This window comes from Athene noctua, chromosome 23, assembly GCF_965140245.1.
Source record: "Athene noctua chromosome 23, bAthNoc1.hap1.1, whole genome shotgun sequence".
Lineage (NCBI taxonomy): Eukaryota > Metazoa > Chordata > Aves > Strigiformes > Strigidae > Athene > Athene noctua.
Genome location: NC_134059.1, coordinates 6,660,513 through 6,680,596, shown reverse-complemented (window position 1 = coordinate 6,680,596; position 20,084 = coordinate 6,660,513). Strand labels below are relative to the sequence as shown.

General features: G+C 44.8%; 1 protein-coding gene across 1 annotated transcript; it reads left to right on the top strand.

Annotated features, from left to right (window-relative positions):
- The first annotated feature begins 1,454 nt into the window (after window positions 1–1,454).
- Window positions 1,455–14,136, top strand: PM20D1 (peptidase M20 domain containing 1). Its single transcript, XM_074925696.1, has 13 exons — window positions 1,455–1,659; window positions 3,045–3,131; window positions 3,728–3,960; window positions 5,413–5,499; window positions 6,303–6,436; window positions 6,891–7,010; window positions 7,599–7,674; window positions 7,908–7,969; window positions 8,283–8,361; window positions 9,455–9,526; window positions 10,482–10,650; window positions 11,360–11,459; window positions 12,231–14,136. The coding sequence occupies exons 1-13, from the start codon at window positions 1,455–1,457 to the stop codon at window positions 12,358–12,360; spliced, it is 1,554 nt and encodes a 517-aa protein (XP_074781797.1). The 3' UTR covers window positions 12,361–14,136.
- Window positions 14,137–20,084: the final 5,948 nt, after the last annotated feature.

Here is a 20,084-nt window from a genome sequence, read left to right as displayed (position 1 = left end):
GTCTTTTGTTACTGCCTGAGTGCTCCTTTTACCTGCTCTTGAAAAAGCAACAAAGAAATTGGTGCAATTTCTGTCTTGAAAAAGCAACAAAGAAATTGGTGCAATGGAACAAGAAACTCCTGCAGTAGCTAATCAATATTTCTGTATCTCTGAGGTGGCATCACGTTAAATGAGGAAAATTCCAATTTCCAGTTCTGCATTCAGGGTTAATTACAGGAGGCTGATTTCACAGTCTCAGGACCTGACACGCCAAACACAAGGAGCCTCAGAGCAACAGACCACATATAAAAAAGAGATTATTTCTTGAAGTTCCTACAGACATAATGGATGGGATGTCGAGAGATGGCTTGAAAGTAGCGGCAGTGACTATATGCTCTGTGATTCTGATGGCCCAGGAAGAAGGATACCTCATTTCTGTAGCCACGGGCCAATTCTGGCAGTAAGTGTGATATCAGTGGGCAAAAGGTATCGTTGATGGACAGTTCTAAGTCTTAATTTCCAAGTGCCCTGGCAAGAGAATTAGGGAAGGTCAAATTCATGCTGGGGTAGAAAAATTTTAACCTCCAGTGTCCCTTTATTGCTCATAAAGTAACAGTGATATTGATGTGTACTGGCTCTGAAGCCTTACTTGATAAATGCATGATGTATAACCAGCTCAGAAATGTTTGTAATTTATTTAATTTAATATTGGTTTCATTCTTTTTTGATAATAAAGAATGTGTGAACAATCATCTGCTTCTTCTGCTGATTCAAGAGCAGGCTTTCCGTGGCGGCTCCCATCTATTATTAAGCATCTTGGGACAGTTTATGCCATGAGGAGATGGGATAAATCTTCAAATTCAGGACAAGACAGATGTAAAGAAGGGATGAACAACTTTTCCATTGTGCTCCCTGGTGAAACCAGGCATTTTGAAAACCAGGCGGATTTAAACCCTGTTGGGCGCGGGACCGGCACAGCCCAGGGCTCACCACTGTGCCTGCCTAGGCCTGGTCCTGACTGACCGGCGTCCTCCCGCCTAACCTGTGTCCCCACTGAACCCGGGGGCGGTCACTCCCCACGGGAACCCCCTTTTTCCCCTCAAGCACCCCGTCATGTTGGGAGCAGCATCCTGAGGCCCAGCGCTCTCGGCCTCCCAGCAGGCTCCAGGCACGGCCCAGGCCAGGGTGAGGGGACACTCCCGCTATTGCTTGCTGCGGTGGGCACCAGACACCGCCCGCCACGGCTCCTAAACGTCCCCTCGCGATCAGAAACACGCGCTTTCAGGAGGGGAGAGGGGAGAGAGAACCATCGCCCCCCCCCCGCCCGCCGCCATCATGTCGAACTTGCCGCGGCGCAAAACTACGACTCCCAGGAGCACTCGCGGAAGGGGCGGGACCAACCCGCCCATTGGCCATCCTCTCGGGGGGGTGCGCGCCGATTGGCGTTTGGCCACGCCCGTCCGCTCCTCAGCGGGATGGCGGGCGGGAGCGGGCGGCGGCGGGCGGCGGCCTGTGCCGCGGGCCTGGGGCTGTGCGCGGTGCTGCTGGCGCTGGCCGCCGCCGTGCTGCTCCGCGCCTACGGCCTGCGCGCCCCGGCGCTCCCGCGGCGGTGGGCGCGGCGCGGCGGCACCGCCGCCTTCAGTGCCGGCGAGAGGCTGGAGCTCAAGGAGGCGCTGCGAGGTGAGGGGGCCCAGCGGGCCGCCCTGGCTGCCCCCCCGCCCTCCCGGGCCTCCCCGGGGGCCTGCAGCCTGTGTGCCCCCCTCCACCCCCGGGCCGGGGGTTGTTGCCGGCCCCCGGTTTCCCAGGCGTCGCGGCTGGGGCGTCCCGAGGTCGCCTTGGGGCTGTGGCGGGTCTCTCTGCAAGGAGAGGGGTTGGCATCGAGAGCCGGCCGGGGGGCAGGGGTGGGAACGGGGCAGCAGTGAAGCAGGACCCTTCCTCAGGTGCTTTCCCCTTGGAGGAAGCCGGTGGTTTATTCTCCTGAAGCCAACTTTACCCGTGTTGATTTTCTGCACTATTGCCCTCTCATACACGCAGAATGGACCAGGCACCCCGTGGCTGCCTCTGCTAGGCATCTCTGGCCGCTGGATAAATCATTGACGGGTTGTTTTTTTATCTCTCTTGCACCACTTTGCTGCAGGCAGCCTGTCTGTAACAAGCCAGGGTGTGTTTGTGCTCTGTGACAGAGTCTTCTGCAGAAGAGGTTGAGGATATTTGGAGCTCGTGAGCGTTGGCAGTTTAGAGGAAACCACAATCTGGCATGAAGCGATAGTCCTGGGCTGTTCAAGTAGGGGTTGGGTTCTGTAAATCTCATACTTTGCTGGTTTGTAAGATTTATTGCCTAGCAAATTATGTTTACATATGTTTTTAATGGGAGAATGCAGGGATACAAGAGAGAGATATTTTTGTGTTTCTTCTTGAATAGCACGACCTTTAAAAGAATCTGTAACCTCACTTGACGTGCTCTTAGGAAAGGCAGCTGTAGCTGGGACTAAGTCATACCCATGGTCTGCATGACTGACTCCGTGTTGGAGAGCAGCCCTGTCTGACACCGTTAAATGACAGAGCAGCCTGGAAGGACCAACAAAAGGCCTGTCTTTATATATCTTAATAGGTTGGAGCAGTATGAAAGAAGATGTTACAACAATCTTGCCGTCACAACCTGACAATATTGAAAACTGTGAACTGCCAACTAAGCTGCCTGCTTTGCTGCCAGAATAGTTTATGGCTGTGAGGAATCGGGTCACCCTAGAAAAATGCGGCTGCTTCTGGACAGTAACTTTTCTAACAATATCATTCAACACTTTAGAATGAAAAATGGAGTTGAAGTATCTAGAGAAATACCTTGGCTGAGAGTGGAAGGAAATACTGGTGTGCTGCTGGTGCACAGCCCAGCTGAAGTGTGTCAGTGTGTTTGATAGTGGCAGCTCTTACTATCCTGTGAAATAAACCTTAAAGCCTGGAAAATACTTAGGAACATAAATACCTCTTTCCCTTTTGAAATGCAACTCAAGTATTGTTTGACTGATTTCCGTGTCAAATGATTTCTGTTTTGTATTTCATTGAAGGTGCTATTAAAATCCCAACTGTTTCCGTGTCTCCAGAGGACTTGAATACAACTGCCATGGCAGAATTTGGGAATTACATTCAGGAAGGTACTAAAATTTCATCCTTAGCAATCTCTGCTACTCAATTATTTTCATAAACAAATTGAAGAGAGTATATATCGTTCTTGAATATAATGGAATGGATTTTTATTTTGTTTTTCCTCAAGAAAGGACTGGCAAAAATGGCATACCTAAGTCACCTCTGCAACAGTGTACTGTGGTGTAGCAATGGCCAAAGCTAGAAGATTCAAATGTCTTTTTGCAGTGGTGGTTTTTGTTCCTTGAGATGGGTAAATGACCTTGTCATTTAAAAAAAAAATTTAAAAAAGTAAGACAACCCTTGCTTCAGCCTGCCTTTTTTGGCAGTCCCATCACTGCTGCCTGCAAAACAGCTGCAGCACGGGTAAACAACAGTTCCTGGGTTTGCTTAGGGAAGTCTTAAACACAAAGTGAGATGGATTGGTAAGAGTATGAGAACAAAGCTGCACATCTGCTTCCTGAAGCAAATTTGTTGTGGCCAGTCTTATTTACAGTGCTCCCCTTGAGACTAAATAGATGGCTACTCTATGGAGTATATAATGATTAAAGTTGGATGGTATTGTTAATTTTTCTTCTTCACGTGTTTTTAATTTTTTTCTTAACAGTCTTCCCGGCTGTATTTTCTTCAAAGTTCATTCAACATGAAATTGTTGGGAAATACAGCCATCTCTTTACTGTTCAGGGTTCTAACCCTGAAATGATGCCCTATATGCTGCTTGCACACATGGATGTTGTGCCTGCTCCCCCCGAGGGCTGGGATTTCCCTCCTTTCTCAGCTGCAGAGCACGAAGGTTTCATCTATGGACGAGGAACGCTGGATAACAAAAACTCTGCCATAGTACGTCGTCTTGGTAATACAATTTCAGAGAGATACAAAGCCTGAAAAAAGCAAATTGGAGGAATCTGTTCTCTTGAAATTTTCTGTGTTGTCTCTCTTGCCCCTCTTTAAATGCAGGATGTTAGTGATTAATCCCTAAGCCCTGCAGTTTCTCCCAACTTTTCCTAGAGATGAAGTGGAGCGGTCTTTTATTATTGAAGAAAGCAGAGTTAAAGCTCTCAGAAGATACAGAAAAAGATATTCACAGAAGCAGATGTATCCGGTTACATGCCATATTTAAACTGTATGTCAAATGCTGTCTTTGAAATCAGGGATAGACCTTTTACTTTTTCCCATGTGTCACATGGGCATTCAAAGCCAAACCTGGCCCTTTGAAAAGGCTTGAGTTTCAAAGTAAACAATGTTTATTCAATATTATAGTCAAATAACCTTGTATCTTTTATCTAGTCTGTGGCAGAACAAAGAGCTGTTGTACTAAGTACATTTGGGAGGAATGAAGTGCAAAAAAAGACTGATCTGTGAAGGATTTCTCATTTGGGAAAAGGTTGATGGAAAAATGAATAAGGAAAACAGTCCTTTGTGACTTGCAGAGATACTTCCACAATGGCCCTGTACTGAAATTTAAACAGATGTTTAGCAAACCAGTGTCACAGATGCTGTGGCTGCTTATTGGGGCACAGGCCATGCTCCTGGAAAGTTTCTTCAGGTTGTTTGATCATCAGTTTCAAAGCCTTGCAACTTAAAACTTTGTTTCGATGCTTCTTTCTACTGTGGACTGCGCAAGTAACTCCACAAATGGACAATAAAAATCAGGAATTTCAGTGAACGCAGCAAAAATGGGTGCTGACGAGGTAGAGGTGATATAATTTCTTCTGATGTAAAGAACTAACCAGCTTAAATTGAGAAACAGATGAGATGGAATAATGTAGCAAATAATAGATTTCATTGCTCATTCTTCAGATTAAGTTTCTTGTTCTGCTTCAGTCATCTTAGCGCTTTTTGTACAAAATATCCTGCTCATTAAAATAAATGGATCTGGTAGCTCAAGTCAGAGCCAAGCTGTGTGTAGGATAGGCAGTTTAAAGGAACAGTGAATTCCTTGGATAATTATAACTCTGTCGTGCTTCCTGTGCAGTTTGTCACTGACTTCATCAGTAGCAAGAACAAGCCTACACTGTATTTTGTGTATTTACACTGACACTGTGTAGCACACTAAGTCTTAAGCATTATTGATCAAAAATATTGCAGTGTGTTTTCCAGAAAATATGAATATCATCAGTAGGAGTTGTAGGAATAAAAGCTCAACTGTGAGCAGGACAAAGTCTCCTTAAGGGCTGTGAATGCATCATATTTCTTTTACATTGCATTGCATTCTTTTACATTTATTCTCTTCACTAACACACAAGAATAGTACACTACGTTCTGCCTTTTTTTTTTTTTTTTTTTCTGCAGGGTATTCTGCAAGCTCTAGAATTCTTGCTGAGAAGAAATTACAGACCCCGCAGATCTTTCTATGTTGGTATTGGACATGATGAAGAGGTATTTTCTTTCGTTTCATCAAAATAACGAGTTGTTTGCATTGTTCATGTATGTAACAAGGCTTCATTTTTAAACGTTGTTTAGCTAGAAAGTCTTTCCTGTTTATCTTGATTATGTGGGCAGATACTGTGTCAGGCACGTGGTCATAGTTATATATTGATTGTTTGGCTTTAGATGACATGGACAAAGGGTTTGGTGTGATGAGCAAAGGGAAAAGAACACAGCAGAGTGTTAGTTCAAATTCTTTTCTGCATGGAAGGTTCAGCCGGAGTCACATTTTGGAGTAAATATAGGACATGAAAAGCTGGCTTAAGATTTACATGGTTGTTCCAAATGATCAGGAAGAACTAACAAAAATATTCCACTTTGTTGTGGGTATGTCCCCTAGTAAACAGTAGGAAGAGATAGATGAGGTGGTTTTGTTTACTCATTTTCAAAATATAAAGCCAAAGAATTGCTGATAGTTAAAATGAAAGTCCTTTAGAATGACTAATCTGGAGCTTCTAGCCCTGAGATATCCCTGTGTCCAGGAACTAGTAGGATTCAAAGCAACATTCAGTGACTGGTGAATGAGAGCATTGCTTGGGGTGGATGTAAGTCTGTCTGCTGCTAGGCCGTTAACCTCCAGCCAGTTTTGTGGGGAAGAATCTTTTCTTGACAGGCTGCCATGGAGCTGTTCACTAGGGGGTTTCTTGCGTTCTTTGCCTTGTAACACTGGCCACCGTCAACAGCAAGATGTTCTCCAGTGTTCTTCCCAAAGGCATGGCTTGATCTGACCGGTTCCTCTGCCTGGATTCTGGCAGGTGTTTGGTCGGAAGGGAGCAATGGAGATTGCAGCTCTGCTGGAAGCCAGAGGAGTGAAACTCTCCTTCTTACTGGATGAGGGGAGTGCAATACTGGATGGCATCATTGCAGGAGTGAAGAAGCCAGTAGCTGTGTAAGTAAAAGAGAACACAGTTCACCATGATGGAAGTGATCCATATTCAGTAATTAATTTGTGAGAAACGACCTTGCTGATGTCAATAAAATATGTTTTCAAGGCATATGGCAGTGTTGGCCTTGCTAAAGCTACAGCAGTGGCACAAAGTGCAAGCAAAGGGCCTCCAGAGTTTGCTTGCTGTCCATCACAGCTGTGCTGACAAAAGCAGAATGGTCCCCTGAGCTAGTGCAAGCACGTTAATTGTATGCTGTAAAGTCTGCTCGCTGGAAAAGCAGCCAACACATCAGTCCTCCAAACATTTAAAGATTGTGTTTAGGGATTTGTTGTTGCTGCTTTTTTGGTGGCTTTTATGGTACTCAAAATATGCAGAGTCATTCTTTTCACCTGTAGTCTGTGCGTGTGTGTTTGAAGTTGCATTAATCATTTATTTTATTTACACATCATTGACCAGAATTGCTATCACAGAAAAGGGTTCAATAACACTGAACTTCACTGTGGAAAAAGAGCCAGGACATTCATCCTTTCCTCCTAAGGAGACAACTATTGGCATTCTTGCAGCAGCGATGTCCAGGTGAGAGCTTCCCTGTCATCTGATGTTGAAGACAGACAGGCAGACTCTTAAGTCACTGATACGAGACTTTATTTTTCAATATTTGTTTTAATTTACTCTGTAGAGATTGCTTTAATTGGGTTGCAGAATTTCTTTGGAATTTATTCTTGCACATACCTGCTCCCTCTAGCTGGTGATTATCCAAGCCAATCAACCTGGTGTAAAGTCAGAATGTGACTGGGTAAATCATCTCATTATGTGTCTCTGTAGGTATCAAACTGGCTAATAAATAAATATTTTAGAAAAAAAAAAAAGTATGTCCAGATGTGATGGAATTTGGTGTGATGTTTTTCTAGATTACCATGTATTCTTTACAAGAGTCAGGCTTTTTGATTTTTTTCAGCTCTAGAAAGAAAGTCTTTGCATGTGGCTGGGGTGCTCAGAAATCTGTCGTGGAGCTGTGCTCACAGATTTACTTACCAGGAGAGGAAAGTGATTGCATCTCAAATACATGGATACATTTTAGAAATCAAATCCCCATCAACCTTCTGGAGCAGTAATAGTCAGAGATTTTTTAAAAATTTCAGATGTTGTTTTGCTTTGCTGTAGGCTGGAGCAGAATCCCTTGCGCAATCTCTTTGGCCATGGGCCAGAACTCATGACTATGGAGCACCTTGCATCAGAGGTGAGGAAAGAACTATGATTTCATTCTCAGATTTTCATATTAACAAGTGAAGAGTAACCCAGCATATGAATTTAGAGCATAGTTATGTAGTTCCTGGAAAGGGAAAGACTTAAGCTGGCCTTTCTCCCAGATAATTGTTTCTGCTAGAATTACTTCAGCCATAGCCAAGTGACTGCACTCTGCTCCTGAAAACTAGAAACTTTCTGATTTGTGGTTTTATTTCTTCCACTTAGTTCAGCTTTCCTCTCAATCTCATCATGAGCAATCTGTGGCTGTTTTCACCTATTGTCAGCAGGTAAGAAAATACATCCTTGATGACTGTTCACACCGTTAGAAGATGAAGACTAGTAGCCCTCTCTAGTCTTCTCAGGAAACCAGTTATACCATTTCATAGTTGAGATAATGTCAGTGCTTTACCATTAATAACTATTGTTATTAATAACTGTTGTTATTAACAATAGATGTTATATTAACATTTACTGTTAATAACAGTTGTTAATTGAATAGGCCATCATTCAGCTTATTGGCAGTGTAACTGTCGTACTTATGTTTTATCAATATTAAGCTTCTTTGAAAAATGTTGGGTGGGTTTTTTTCTTTTTTGTAAGAGTTCTTGCCTGGAAACCTTCCACCAATGCCTTGATTCGAACTACTACAGCAGTCACCATGTTCAACGCAGGAATCAAGGTAGCTTCATTTTGATTTTTCTCCATGTACTACGATGAGACAGTTAGGACATTTGGTTTCCACCTATTTATATCCAATTACAAGATCAGTACAGGCCCTCTTCTTAGAGCCTGTGTGGTGTCACCACCAGTCTCATTTTTACTTTAGACGTGGCTTGGATTTAGCTACAGTTGACAATTTGTTTCCGAAGTATCTGTTCTCTTTTACAAAAAGATCTCTGTAAACCAGTGTTCAGATTGTTTATATTTTAGGATGGACAAGAGTATTTTCTGTGTATTCATACGAAGTATCGATGACAGGATTTGAAATGGTCACAGTTGTAAACACATCCCTAGCCCAGGTGGGGTCGACTGGGTAGGAACACTTACCTCTGTTAGAACAGGGTTAGTGTGCACCTTGGACTGAGAGATAACAGGTTCTGGCTGATACAGCCAGATCTTGCCCTGATAAGGAGGTGTAGCTATCCAAAAATACTGTAGCCCTAGAAAATAAACAGGCTGTTCAGTGTGTCCCTGAAAAAACTTGTTACTGAAAGGCATCACTGGACAAGAAGACAAGATGCAGTGGCTGAACAGTGACACTGAGTGGCCAAGAGAGAAGTGACACCCTGGTTTCTTTTTTTTTTTTTCCTAAGGATTATATTTTTTTTGTTTTAACAAAATTACAAATATTAATTCTGTAGAAAAGAAGAGTTATGTGTCTTCAGTACCATCATTTGTTAAGCATCTTAAATGTCTCATGCATGAGGAAAAGCAATATGACAGTGAGGTAAAAATATTGCTTAAAAAACCCAGTGTAAACTTTCAGAATTTCTCAATATAAAGTTTCTGAAGGAAGAGGGCTTAACTCAAGGGAAAAACTGTATAACAGCTAACTTGATTTTTGTTGAATTGATGAATATTTCTTTGTGTCGTTACCTGCTTAAGTGAGATTTACAGTATTTTAACACAGTGCAGAAAGAGATCACACTCAGCGGAAACAGGGAAGCACTAGTCGGAGGGCTAGAGTTGTTTGAGCAGTCTCTGAGTTTGTGGTTGGCATTTTAATTTGGTTTTAATTTCCTTTTAAGTTTCGGTCATTCCTTTTTTTCTAGACAAACGTCATCCCATCTTCTGCAAAAGCAACTGTGAACTTCCGGATCCACTCTGCAGAGAAGGCCGCTGAGGTACGTACAGTACCCCCGGACATGGGGCTGTTCTCCGTCCCTTTCTGGGCAGGATGGCACTCGGCCACTTGTGGCAGCAGATCTGTTCTACACAGATACTCTTTTCATCTCTCCCTGTATTCATGCAAGATTTGGGAATTGGACTTGGGCAAAGTGTTGAACCCTGTCCCACACGACATCCTTGTCTCTAGGTTGGAGAGACGTGGATTTGGTGGATCAGGAACTGGCTGGACGGTCGCACTCAGAGTTCAGTCAGTGGCTCCATGTCCAAGGGAGAGCAGTGACGAGGGGTTATCTAATGTCTTTTCTCCTCCTCTTGAGACGGATTGCCAAGTGCATTGTTTACTATGGCTTCTGAATGTGGAGCAGAGCAAGAGGCAGACCAAACTGGGAAGCCTGCCTTGCAGTTACAGCGAGCAGATTTCAGAAGTCGTCTTGTGCCAAAGAGCACAGGGATCAGATGTGATTATGGAACAGAAGTGTTAAAAGTTTGTGACCTGTGAGAATATGGGAATTTTGCACACTCCAGCAGGTATGACATGCCTGTCCAGCCAAGGACAGCTGTGAAACATTGTCAGTAAATAATATCCTCCCTTCCTGAACCTTTGCTGAAAGTTTATCTCTCTGAAGCTTTTCTGGATTATTTACTTGGATGACCTAACTACCAAGTAGCATCAGCTTGACCACCTGCCTTTCAGGACTGAAGCAGTTCAGGAATACCTCGAGACAGTGATGTACACTGGGGTTAAAAAAAATGAGCTTAAGTGTCAACCATCCACTGAGTAAGAGGAAGGTTTCAGTCACACAGTTTCAGTCCTAACTATGCATCTGTATTTGCAGCCAGAGTTGGAAACTCACAGATAAGTGTTTTCTGGAAAGTGGCACATTTGCTGATAACTAGAAGGGATGCTCTCTCATTTCTTCTGCTTGTTTAATCTCTGTGCTTTACCCGTAGGTGCTAGAGACAGTGAGGAACACTGTTGCTGATGACAGAGTGAAGATTGATGTAGTAGAGGCCTTTGACCCACTCCCCATTAGCCCTTGGGATGACCAGACATTTGGAGTCCATATTTTTCAAAGAACCATTCTGGATACTTTCCCAGATGTTGACAGTGTAGTCCCAGGTAACAGCGAGCACATGATGATTATTGTTTCCTCTCCAGCTTCCGCCCTGCTTTTCTGTCCCTCATCCCCAATATTGACTTGTTTCCATTTTCTGTGTACTTCTCCACCCCAACTGTTAACTACTGGAAACAGCTGTTTTTTCCTCTTTTTATTCCATTCCCTCTTTATGTTCTAAAAGTTTTAATGTTGTTTTTTAATAGTGGAAGTAAAAAAGCAAACAGGAAGCTGACAGAAACAATGAGCCTTGAATCTGACTCCCTGCACATACAAAGGAATCTCTTCAGGGAAGAAAGGAATTGTGAGGGAGAGTAGGAGGTCTTCTTGCTTTAGCTCTTCTTTTATTGTTTTCGTAGCTGGCAAAGCCATTCCTGCTTTTCTGTATTGTTCCTTACGATCCCAGCCCCTTCCCTTTCTCACAGCTCCTTCCTAGTTCTGCGCTGTTTGTTGGACTGCAGTTTGAAGCTTAAACTTTTGTGGAGGCTGAGCATCATGGCTGTTCTTAGAGTGATTGAATTGTATGTTCAGTTCTTCCTGTTCATGAAGAAGAGAATGTTCTTTCAGGATGTACCAATAAACTGTTTCCAGTGATTTGCTTTTGGTGTAGCTAGGGGTTATACAGAACTGTTACCAGATGCCTTTCCTTTCTTCTGTGTGGGTCGTTAAGTTGCTGCTCTCATGCAAAATAAACCTGAGGTTTTTGTTTTCCAGGCACGTGTATTGGAAACACAGACAGCAGGCATTTCACTAACGTCACAAATGCCATTTATCGATTTAACCCACTGCTCTTGAAATCAGATGATCTTCCCAGGTACTGTGCTCTGTCTGCATGTGGGCAGCTGTTCGGGGTGGGGACGAGCGAAAGAGAAAATTGATATGTGTTCGTCAGAAGGAGGAAACCCAGCCTTGTATACCTTGGCGTGGGGGTGCCTCACATTCTTTTAGGGCACCATTTCCTGCAGATTTGGGTGCTGCACAAATAGGGGGTGGTGATTACACTGGGGGAGTGTTAGCCCTGACTCTTCAGTACCTCAGATGCAGGCAGGACCTCGGTTGGGTAGTATGGCCACGCTGTGGAGCTGCCTGGGCCCTTTATACAGCGCAGCAGTGGGAAGGGTGTTCTGGGAGTTGGCCTTAAGAGATTTATCTGTATGTTTGGATACATGCCACCCTGAATTTATTTGCTCCTTAAAGCTGCAAGTTAGGTTTCCTGGAGTAAAGTGGTAACAAAGAACATCATCATGCAATGGAGTCTTTGTTGACTTAGTGTGTGCTAGATCTGTTTTATTGAGGTGCAGGTGATACAGGAGTGTTCTTGTAGCTGTACAGGACAGTAACATATATGGCCAAGAAATGGGCAGAGCACTGGAATTGCTCTTGTTCCATGGTCTTGTTCTGCTGTGAAACTTAGAATCAGTAAATTTGGTTGACCTGAGGGCCAGACATTGCAGTTACAGTGCAGTATTTGGTGTATTTTTATGCTGTGCATTGCTTTATGAAGTAAATGGGTGAGTAGGGTGCTGGGTATATGCAGATGGATCACAAATGCACACTGGAATGAAAAACATTCTTTTTCTTCCAGGATCCATGGGTTGAATGAGAGAATCTCAGTTGAGAATTACGAGAAACAGGTCGAGTTCCTCTTTCAGCTGATTAAAAACTGTGACACTGACAAGCTTCCGGAGCCTCACGCAAACTCCCATGAGCTGTGAGAAGAGCAGCTACTAAGGTGGACTCTGGATGGCAGGGGTCTGGTCAGAACATGCATATTGAGCACATCTGGAATCTGGGGGTTTTATGTTGTGGTTTACATACAGATGGAAAAACTGCTGGTTGGGAAGTGTTGGGACCTGGACAAAACACAACAAATAACCCTCATTTCTGTTCCTGGTCTGATATGCAGCTGTTAATCTGATGGTATTAATTTTTTGATCACTTCTTTAAGCCTCTGAAATTGGTAGTCACTTAAAATTCTAAGCTATAATCAGCAGTCCCTATCAGTAAAAGAGGTGGATCTTCCTGCGCGTGTTTCTGACAAACTCATTTTATACGGTTAATTGATTTCTGACAAATGATGTGTCTGTCAAAAGCTCACGTGGAAGGTTTGTGACGTGGTGTAAGGTTTGTGTCACTGCTGGAGTTGCACTAGGAGTTTGTTGCCCTGCTGCTTGGTGCAGGCTTCCTCCCGGGGTGCTGCTCTCAACCAGCATCACCGCGCTCTCAGCCCGTGTCCGCGTTAACTTGCTACTGCTAAGTTCTCCCGTGCATGCACTGATTTCTGACTCGATTTTAAACTACTGCGCTCTAGAAGTTCTAGCTGTGTTGCTTTATCTGATGTTGCCCAGATCTCAGAGGTGCTGAAAACTTTTCTTCCTGTCTTTTTTTTTTTTTTTTTTTTTATCCCCCTCTCTCACTTTTTGGTACGGTTCAGGGCATGTTGTGCAGCTGGGTGTCAGAATAAGGAATTGCAGCTTTAAATAAAACTAAATCTGTGCTGTCTGCTCATATATTCTCTTTTCACTGAATCCATTTCTGTAGTTTCTCTTTTGTTCCTCTGAGATTTTGATTGTTAAAGACGGTGAAGCCCTTCTCTTCCAGTTCAGGGGGAGCAGAGTCTTTGTTCCTTCACTGCCTTGCGCAGGCAGTTCTCGCTTCGCTGCAGCACTTGTGTTGACTCAGCTCTGGGAATCCTGCAGACAGGCTGTTGATGTCGACTCTGTTTCATCCTGCACTTCTTGCACTAGCATGCCTATCTTTGTTAGCACTCAAGGGTTAAGCAGTCTTTCAGCCTTGATAATCTCTTTAGTTGGGGTTACCACTATTGATTAAACAAAGAAAGAATTAAGAACCAGATGTTAGCCAAAGGAAAGACTGGGTGCAGGCTGCTTTGCTGTACTGACAGGCAGACTCTGTGCTGCAGGTACTAGTGCAAGTGCCCCTCTTGCACTGTTGCAGAGATGTGTGTCTCTCTTTCAGAGTTGGAATTATACACTGGAATGGGTGGTTGTTCCACTCTAAATTCATATTGTGAAATGTACTGGAATGTACAGGAAATACCCTGAAAAACAGTGATGGAACCGATTCCTATTCTTTCCGTTCACCATTCTCTTTATTTATTTGCAGTCTGATCTTATCAGTATGGCCAATGGGCTAAAACTGTATCAATCTACTAAATAATTGAAACCAGATTGGCATTTTCATCTAATAAAACAAGGAACGCAGATTCTTTTCTGATGATTCTTTAGTCTTTTTATGTAACTGTATAATTGCAGTGAAGTCATTTCCACACCTGATTCTGCACTAGAGCAAGTCATAAAGTTTCCATCAAAACAAATCCACATATTTTCCAGCCTGCTTTAATCTTTGCACCCTCCCTGGTGCTCCCCTTTCTATATAAAATTAACTCACTCTGTTTATGCATTCTTGGGTAGTAAATAGCTTCCATCTTTCACGGTTTATTGCATTTTGTCTGTGTGCCCTAACATCATTGATTTGTTTAGCCACACGTCTATGGCTCTTTTGTGAAGGTGTCATTCCTGTTGCAGACACAGCAGAAGTGATGTGTCAGGGTACAGCACAGAATAAAAAACACCCCCGGGAGTGGGAGGTGGAGGAAGGTGGTTGGTTTTTTTTCTTTTTCTGGCAAGTCTCTATAAAGATGACTGAGTCTTGAAGCCTTCACTGTGACTGTGGCAGTACGGGGTCAATATTGTTTACCAGCTTCATGAATGAGCTGGGTGATAGGGCACTGCATCCTCAGCAAGTTTGCAGATGATGCAAAACTGGGAGGAATGGTTGACTCACCCCAACGGTTGTGCTGCTGTTCAGAGGGACCTCGACAGGCTGGAGAAATGGGGGGAAAAAAAAGACTCTCTTGAAGTTCAGCAAAGGGAAATGCAAAGTCCTCCACCTGGGGAGGAATAACCCCGTCCTGGGCATTGCCTGGCTGGGAAGCACCTTTGCAGAGGACATGGGTCCTGGTGGACAGGTTGAGCATGAGCCAGTAACATGCCCTGGAGCAAAGAAGACCCAAGAGCATCCTGACAGTAAAAATTAGATGATATCCTGAGGTCCCTTCCAATCTCAACCGTTCTGTGATTCTGTTGTAGGGCACAAGCTGTGAAAATCCTAACTTGGGTCGTGCTGTTGTGCAGTGAAGGCAGTGTTGTGGTGTGAAAGGTGGGATTTGTTGCCTGTTGTAATAGCAAATGGGTCCTAAAGACATAAATCACCCTTTCAATGTCCTGTCCCCAACCAAAAATCACTCCTCTCTCTGTTTTGGTGAGGACTGTTTTTTAAAGGACATTCACCTGAAGATTCATTTTGCTGCTGAAGGAAAAGCGAAGGGCAAACGGTGCTGGGAAGGCAAGGTTTTGGCAGGTACTGTGCAAATGTGTGCCATGAGGTTCCTTTTGCTAATGCAGCTTGTTGCAGAGCCTCATTAAGTGCCACTCATCAGCCAGTGCTGAAATCATGCAGTGCCTCTGCACTGAGTCAGTGTTCGGCAGAGCTTTACTGCAACCTGAAGCCACTAAACCAAAGTGTTTGAAACCGACCCTGTCTTGCAGGATCCAGTGGTGAAGAAGCACTTTCCCCATCTCTGCCCCTTTTTTCTAGTCACTCCTAATTGTCTGTGCTTTTTTCCATGCAGCAGCTTTGTCCTTCATATTCTTAAGTCTGCTTATTTTATCATATTAACTGCCATGTCATGCTTATCTGGCACAGTTCTGAAGGGTGGCTCAATGGTTTGGTATCTGCACACCTGTCCTGACAGAACAGTTTTCTTTCCACCTCATTTTACTGCTCCCATGAGATGTTTTCAGAGAATGTCTTGTCTTGAATGGTATTTGAAATCCTACTGTCATCATGTAAATAATAGTGTAAGGATGTGCTGGCCTTTTCTGCTAAGATCGTATACAACTTGCATTGTATGAGTAGTTAATAATGCCAAGTGCATCATGAAAGCACACATTAATAGCTCTGTGAGCTATTCTGTTTCTTGTAATGAGTCACTGTGCTTTTGAGCATGTGGAGCAATTACCTCTGATTCATCAGAGAAGGAAAAGCCTGATTTTCTGCTCTGAAGACGCACAACTTGGTGTCATAACTAATGGGGTTTTGTACGCTGATTGTGATAGTCCAATTCCAGCGTGTTAACACGTTGCTGTGCTATATCCATAGCAACTTCCTTTTTTTCCCCTGCTTTGCAGCCACATCTACAGAGCTGCCATTCTTCTGACAATACTCAAAGTAACATGTCTGTAGTTGTCCAGAGGTAGCAGCCTGCTAGCTTACCGACCAGCTGATTTAGGGTCATGTGGGCCTGCTACATGATGGAGAAAAGGTCACATTCCACACCTGCATTTTCTAAAGAAAGCTCTGTTGTTGGCCTCTGTTTCAAAGGGCTTGGTTTATTTTCAGCCACAAGTGACCATGGAGAGTTCAGGCACAGAGCTGGAGGAGAACGCAGGAACAAGGTGTTTACAAAGTTGTTTCCTCCAGCCTTGTGTTTGACACTTGTGTTCTTGGCTGCTCTTTTGCCATTTTGTTTGGTATTTCATGGAGCTGGTGAAATCCACTTTCGCAGGCAGGTGCTGTGAAATCTCCCCCACTCAGCTCAGCCCACGCCGCCGAGCCCTGGTCTCATCAGTGCCACACATCCACGGAGGAGTCAGGAGGCTGCTCAGTCGTAGCTGGCAGTACCCTTTCCCATTGTAGAGAAGCAGTCCTGACCTGTAGCTCAGCCTGGGATGCTTAATCCTGACCTTCAGTGGTCTTCAGTACTGCCAGTGCATTCAGTCCTCATCCGCAGCTCCTGTGCCGAGCTTGCTGGCACTCTGAAACTTCTACACACACGTTTGTCATTTTAGTCCCCAAATCCAGGCTCTCGCAGTAACTCTTTAAAGAAACTGCACTGCCATGACACATGAGGTCTCTAGTACAGCACTGACAGTTGCATGCCAACATCTCTCCGTGCCTGTAGCAAGGCCTAGAGGCGTGCAGAAGTGCTGCCCAGGGAACTATTTTCCTTAACTGAAAGCACAGGGAAGACTGTGTGTCAGCTGAGTTGCTGTGCAGGGGGCTTGGCTCTGCTTTCCGGTTCCACAGCTTCCCGGGGCAGCCGAGATAAAGAGCTCAGCATGGTGGGGAAGGGAGTGCCCTGCCTCGCTCGGGGGGGAGAGCGCTCTGAGCCATTTAAGAGCTGTGATGGTGGGTGCCAGGGGAAGCTGCAGTCACTGCTCAGCAGGAAAGCAAATGACCACATGGAAAGGTGGTTAATGCAGGGGGTAGGGGACAAAGGGTAAATGCTCTTTGTCACTGATGGATTTACCTGTGAGTTGGGCACAGCTTGGGCCGTGGGGCATGAGAAGCAACACGCGAGTGATGTAGCATATCCCAGGGGGCTCGTCACACATCTTTTAATTTATATTTTTAATCCAACACAATTGTATGGCTTATTGTAACCCTGTAAATACTCAGATCACTTGAACACTGTGCCTGATCTTGCACTAGAAAGGCAACCGCATGCAGGGGCCTGGCTGCAGTTCAGCTATTTAACTGAGCAATCAAAAAAACTCCTTCTAGTTCATGGCAGTAATCCTCTGCTCAGTGACTGTGCTGACTGTGTGTCAGTGCTGGGGCTCTCTACATGCTCTCTGTCTCGTTAACACAGCTACAACAGGTTATTTTCATGTTTTCTGTGTGGTGAAGATGATTAGAGAAAGGCAGCAGTGGATTACCATCAATCCCAGCTCGATCCAATGGCCAGAGTGAGGGATATGACCTCCTCCAGAAAGCCTGTAGGAGAAAAGCTGAATTCTGTTCCAGATTCTAGCTATTTTGGCTGTACTGCAGCTACTACGTCTGGCATGTGCATATCTAAACTACCTTTACACTTACTAGCTCGCCTACGGATCTTAGTCTAGCTTCTGTATAGGTCTGAGTTCCACCTACTTGACAAGCTGAGTAAGTACTCAGGAAGAGTAATTATTATTTACCCTGGAGCACTTTTATCCTTCCAAGTCCACTTGGATTTTTAGATGTTGTTACCACAGTACTGTCTAGTTGTACACAGACATCAGAAAAAGTTCATCTGATGACCTCTTTGGGATTTTGGGAAGTGAGAGGGTCTTCGTGGAGTAGGAAATAGAGGGGAGTTAAGAGATGATTTTCACTGATGCTTCTTTTAATATCTGTCTCTGCTTGGATCAGCCTTGTGGTGTTAGTGCTTTCTGAGCCTAATTTCTGAATATAAACGAATTCACAGCTTATACCCGGGGCAAAGCAGAGAGGTGAGGCGTGTCCTCAGTGCCTCCGTGACAGGTGTCCCTGCTGTCGCTGGGGCAGCAGCTGCTGACACAGGAACCGCTGCCCGTGTGGGATGCAGGAAGCGAGGACCTTCCAGCTCCTCTCTGCCAGATGCTCTCACGTGGCAGAAAGCCCCGGGGATGTACCTGACCGAGGCTGACCCGCGTTTGTCGCAGCAGGCCCGGCACGTGGGTGACACATGAACGCAGTTGGGAGCGGTAGTTGGACCTTGGAAAAAAGGATGGGGATGGTTTTGTTTGCTTCCAGCCTGATAAAACAGAACTTCTGTGGTCTGCGTTTCTTCTCCCAGATTGGGACCAGATTAGGGTCAGGTGCTGAGGGTGTTGCCTGCCCTCATGAACTGCTTTTGCTCTGGGCTGACGTCTGTAGGGGTAAGTCATTATCCATAACCTATTCAGTCTGAGTTTACCTGTTGAGATTCCTGGTTACAAGTAACGAAGCACGAGGTTCCCTCCAAACCCTTGGTCAAAGGCAGCTGGGACTCCATTCAGATCAGTGTTTAGATGTGACAGACAGCAGCGGAGCTGGAACCGAGAGCAAAGGCTGTGACAGAACACTGTCAAATTCTGTGTTAGATGGAGATGTTTGCGTGATTTGGGCCAAACCACTTTATTTTGCTGGATTCTTCTGTGAAAAGGGCAAAATCATTCTATACACATTGTGGCCTCCTAGGCCATTACTGAGTGCTTGCCCAGAGCCAGGCAGCTGGGTAGCGCTGAAGTCACGTGGCTGCTGTAAAACAGCCACGACATTCCATGATCCAGTGTAGCTCAGTGGTGAACTCTTTCCTTTCCAAGCATTTTGTTGCCTTTGGTACCTGCTACCCAGCAATTGGAAACCCATTTCCTGCCCTTTCATCCTCCGCCTTTCTGATCTCCGCGCGTCAGCGTCGCTGGTGGGGATTTTATCTATTTCTGTTTTCTTGTCTCAGGCGGCTTTTGTCTCCGTGCTTCCACTTCCTGAGGTGCAGCTGGCCGGACTGTTAATCAGCAAGGTCACATTTTGGTGTGCCTTGTTTTTAGGGGGTTGGGGGGAAGAATGGTTGTTCTGGGGGAGATACAGATTTTTCCAAGTCAGGAAGGAAAGATGAAGGTGGAAAGAGAGCCTTACAGACCCGGTTTATTTGGACAAAGGAAAACGGAGGCTTGGGTTGGAGGCAGGATTTAGAACTCCGCTCCCAGCTCAAGTGTGGAGCTGTGCTTTATTATTTTATTGTCTCTGTCTCAAGTTTTCCTTGATGTCTCTTTGCTGGTGTCACAGCAGATCCTGAGAATTAGTCACATGACTGCAGATGCTCATCACCCCTTGACCTTCAAGTAGGTTGTGTAGCAGCAGTTGGTCACAAACCCCAGTGCACTTGGCCACTTGCTGGATGACAGTGAAAGCACCCCTCCGCTCACCTGCTCCACAAATTCAGTTTTCTTAGAAGAGGCACATTTGCAAAGGGTTTTGGGCTGGAGAAAGTTAGAAGTCCTAAGTGGGTTTATCTGATCTATGTGCTGCTTTATATCATGATATATCCTGCTCTGCTTCAAGTGGGCCAGGCTTTTCTTCCAAAGCAACAAGTACTTCAGGAAAGGAAGCTCCCCATGCTCGATTTTTAATATGAGCAGAGAGAAAGAGAGGTAGCACAGCCCACATCTTCAGAGAGGTCTCGATCACAAAGGATCTCTTGCTGCCATTGACCGTCACTACCATCGTTCCTTATTTTAAGAAAATGAAGTCACCGGCTCTAGTCACGCTTGCCTCAGTGTATCTGGGGGGGAAATGCGGTTCCTGCGCTGCCCTCCCTTTTCCCCTCGCACACATGCTGGTGTCACGGCGACCGTTATTGGCTCAAAACCTGTCTCCGAGGCATGGAGCTGGGGATCACGTAATTACTCTGGGTAATAACTGGCTGTTGGCTGTTTCCTGGGAGGAAAGGAAAGGCAGGAAGGAAAACCAACAACTGGTCCAAAGTTCCACTCGTGCAAAAAAAAAGAGGAAAAACAAAAAAAAAGGAAATAAAAAGGAAAACATGAATCAGAAGAGCTGGTTTCATTCAAGAATACAGAGTTCTACAGAGCAATGAGGCACTGGTCTCTGTAGCAGAAATTACGCTTTTTTA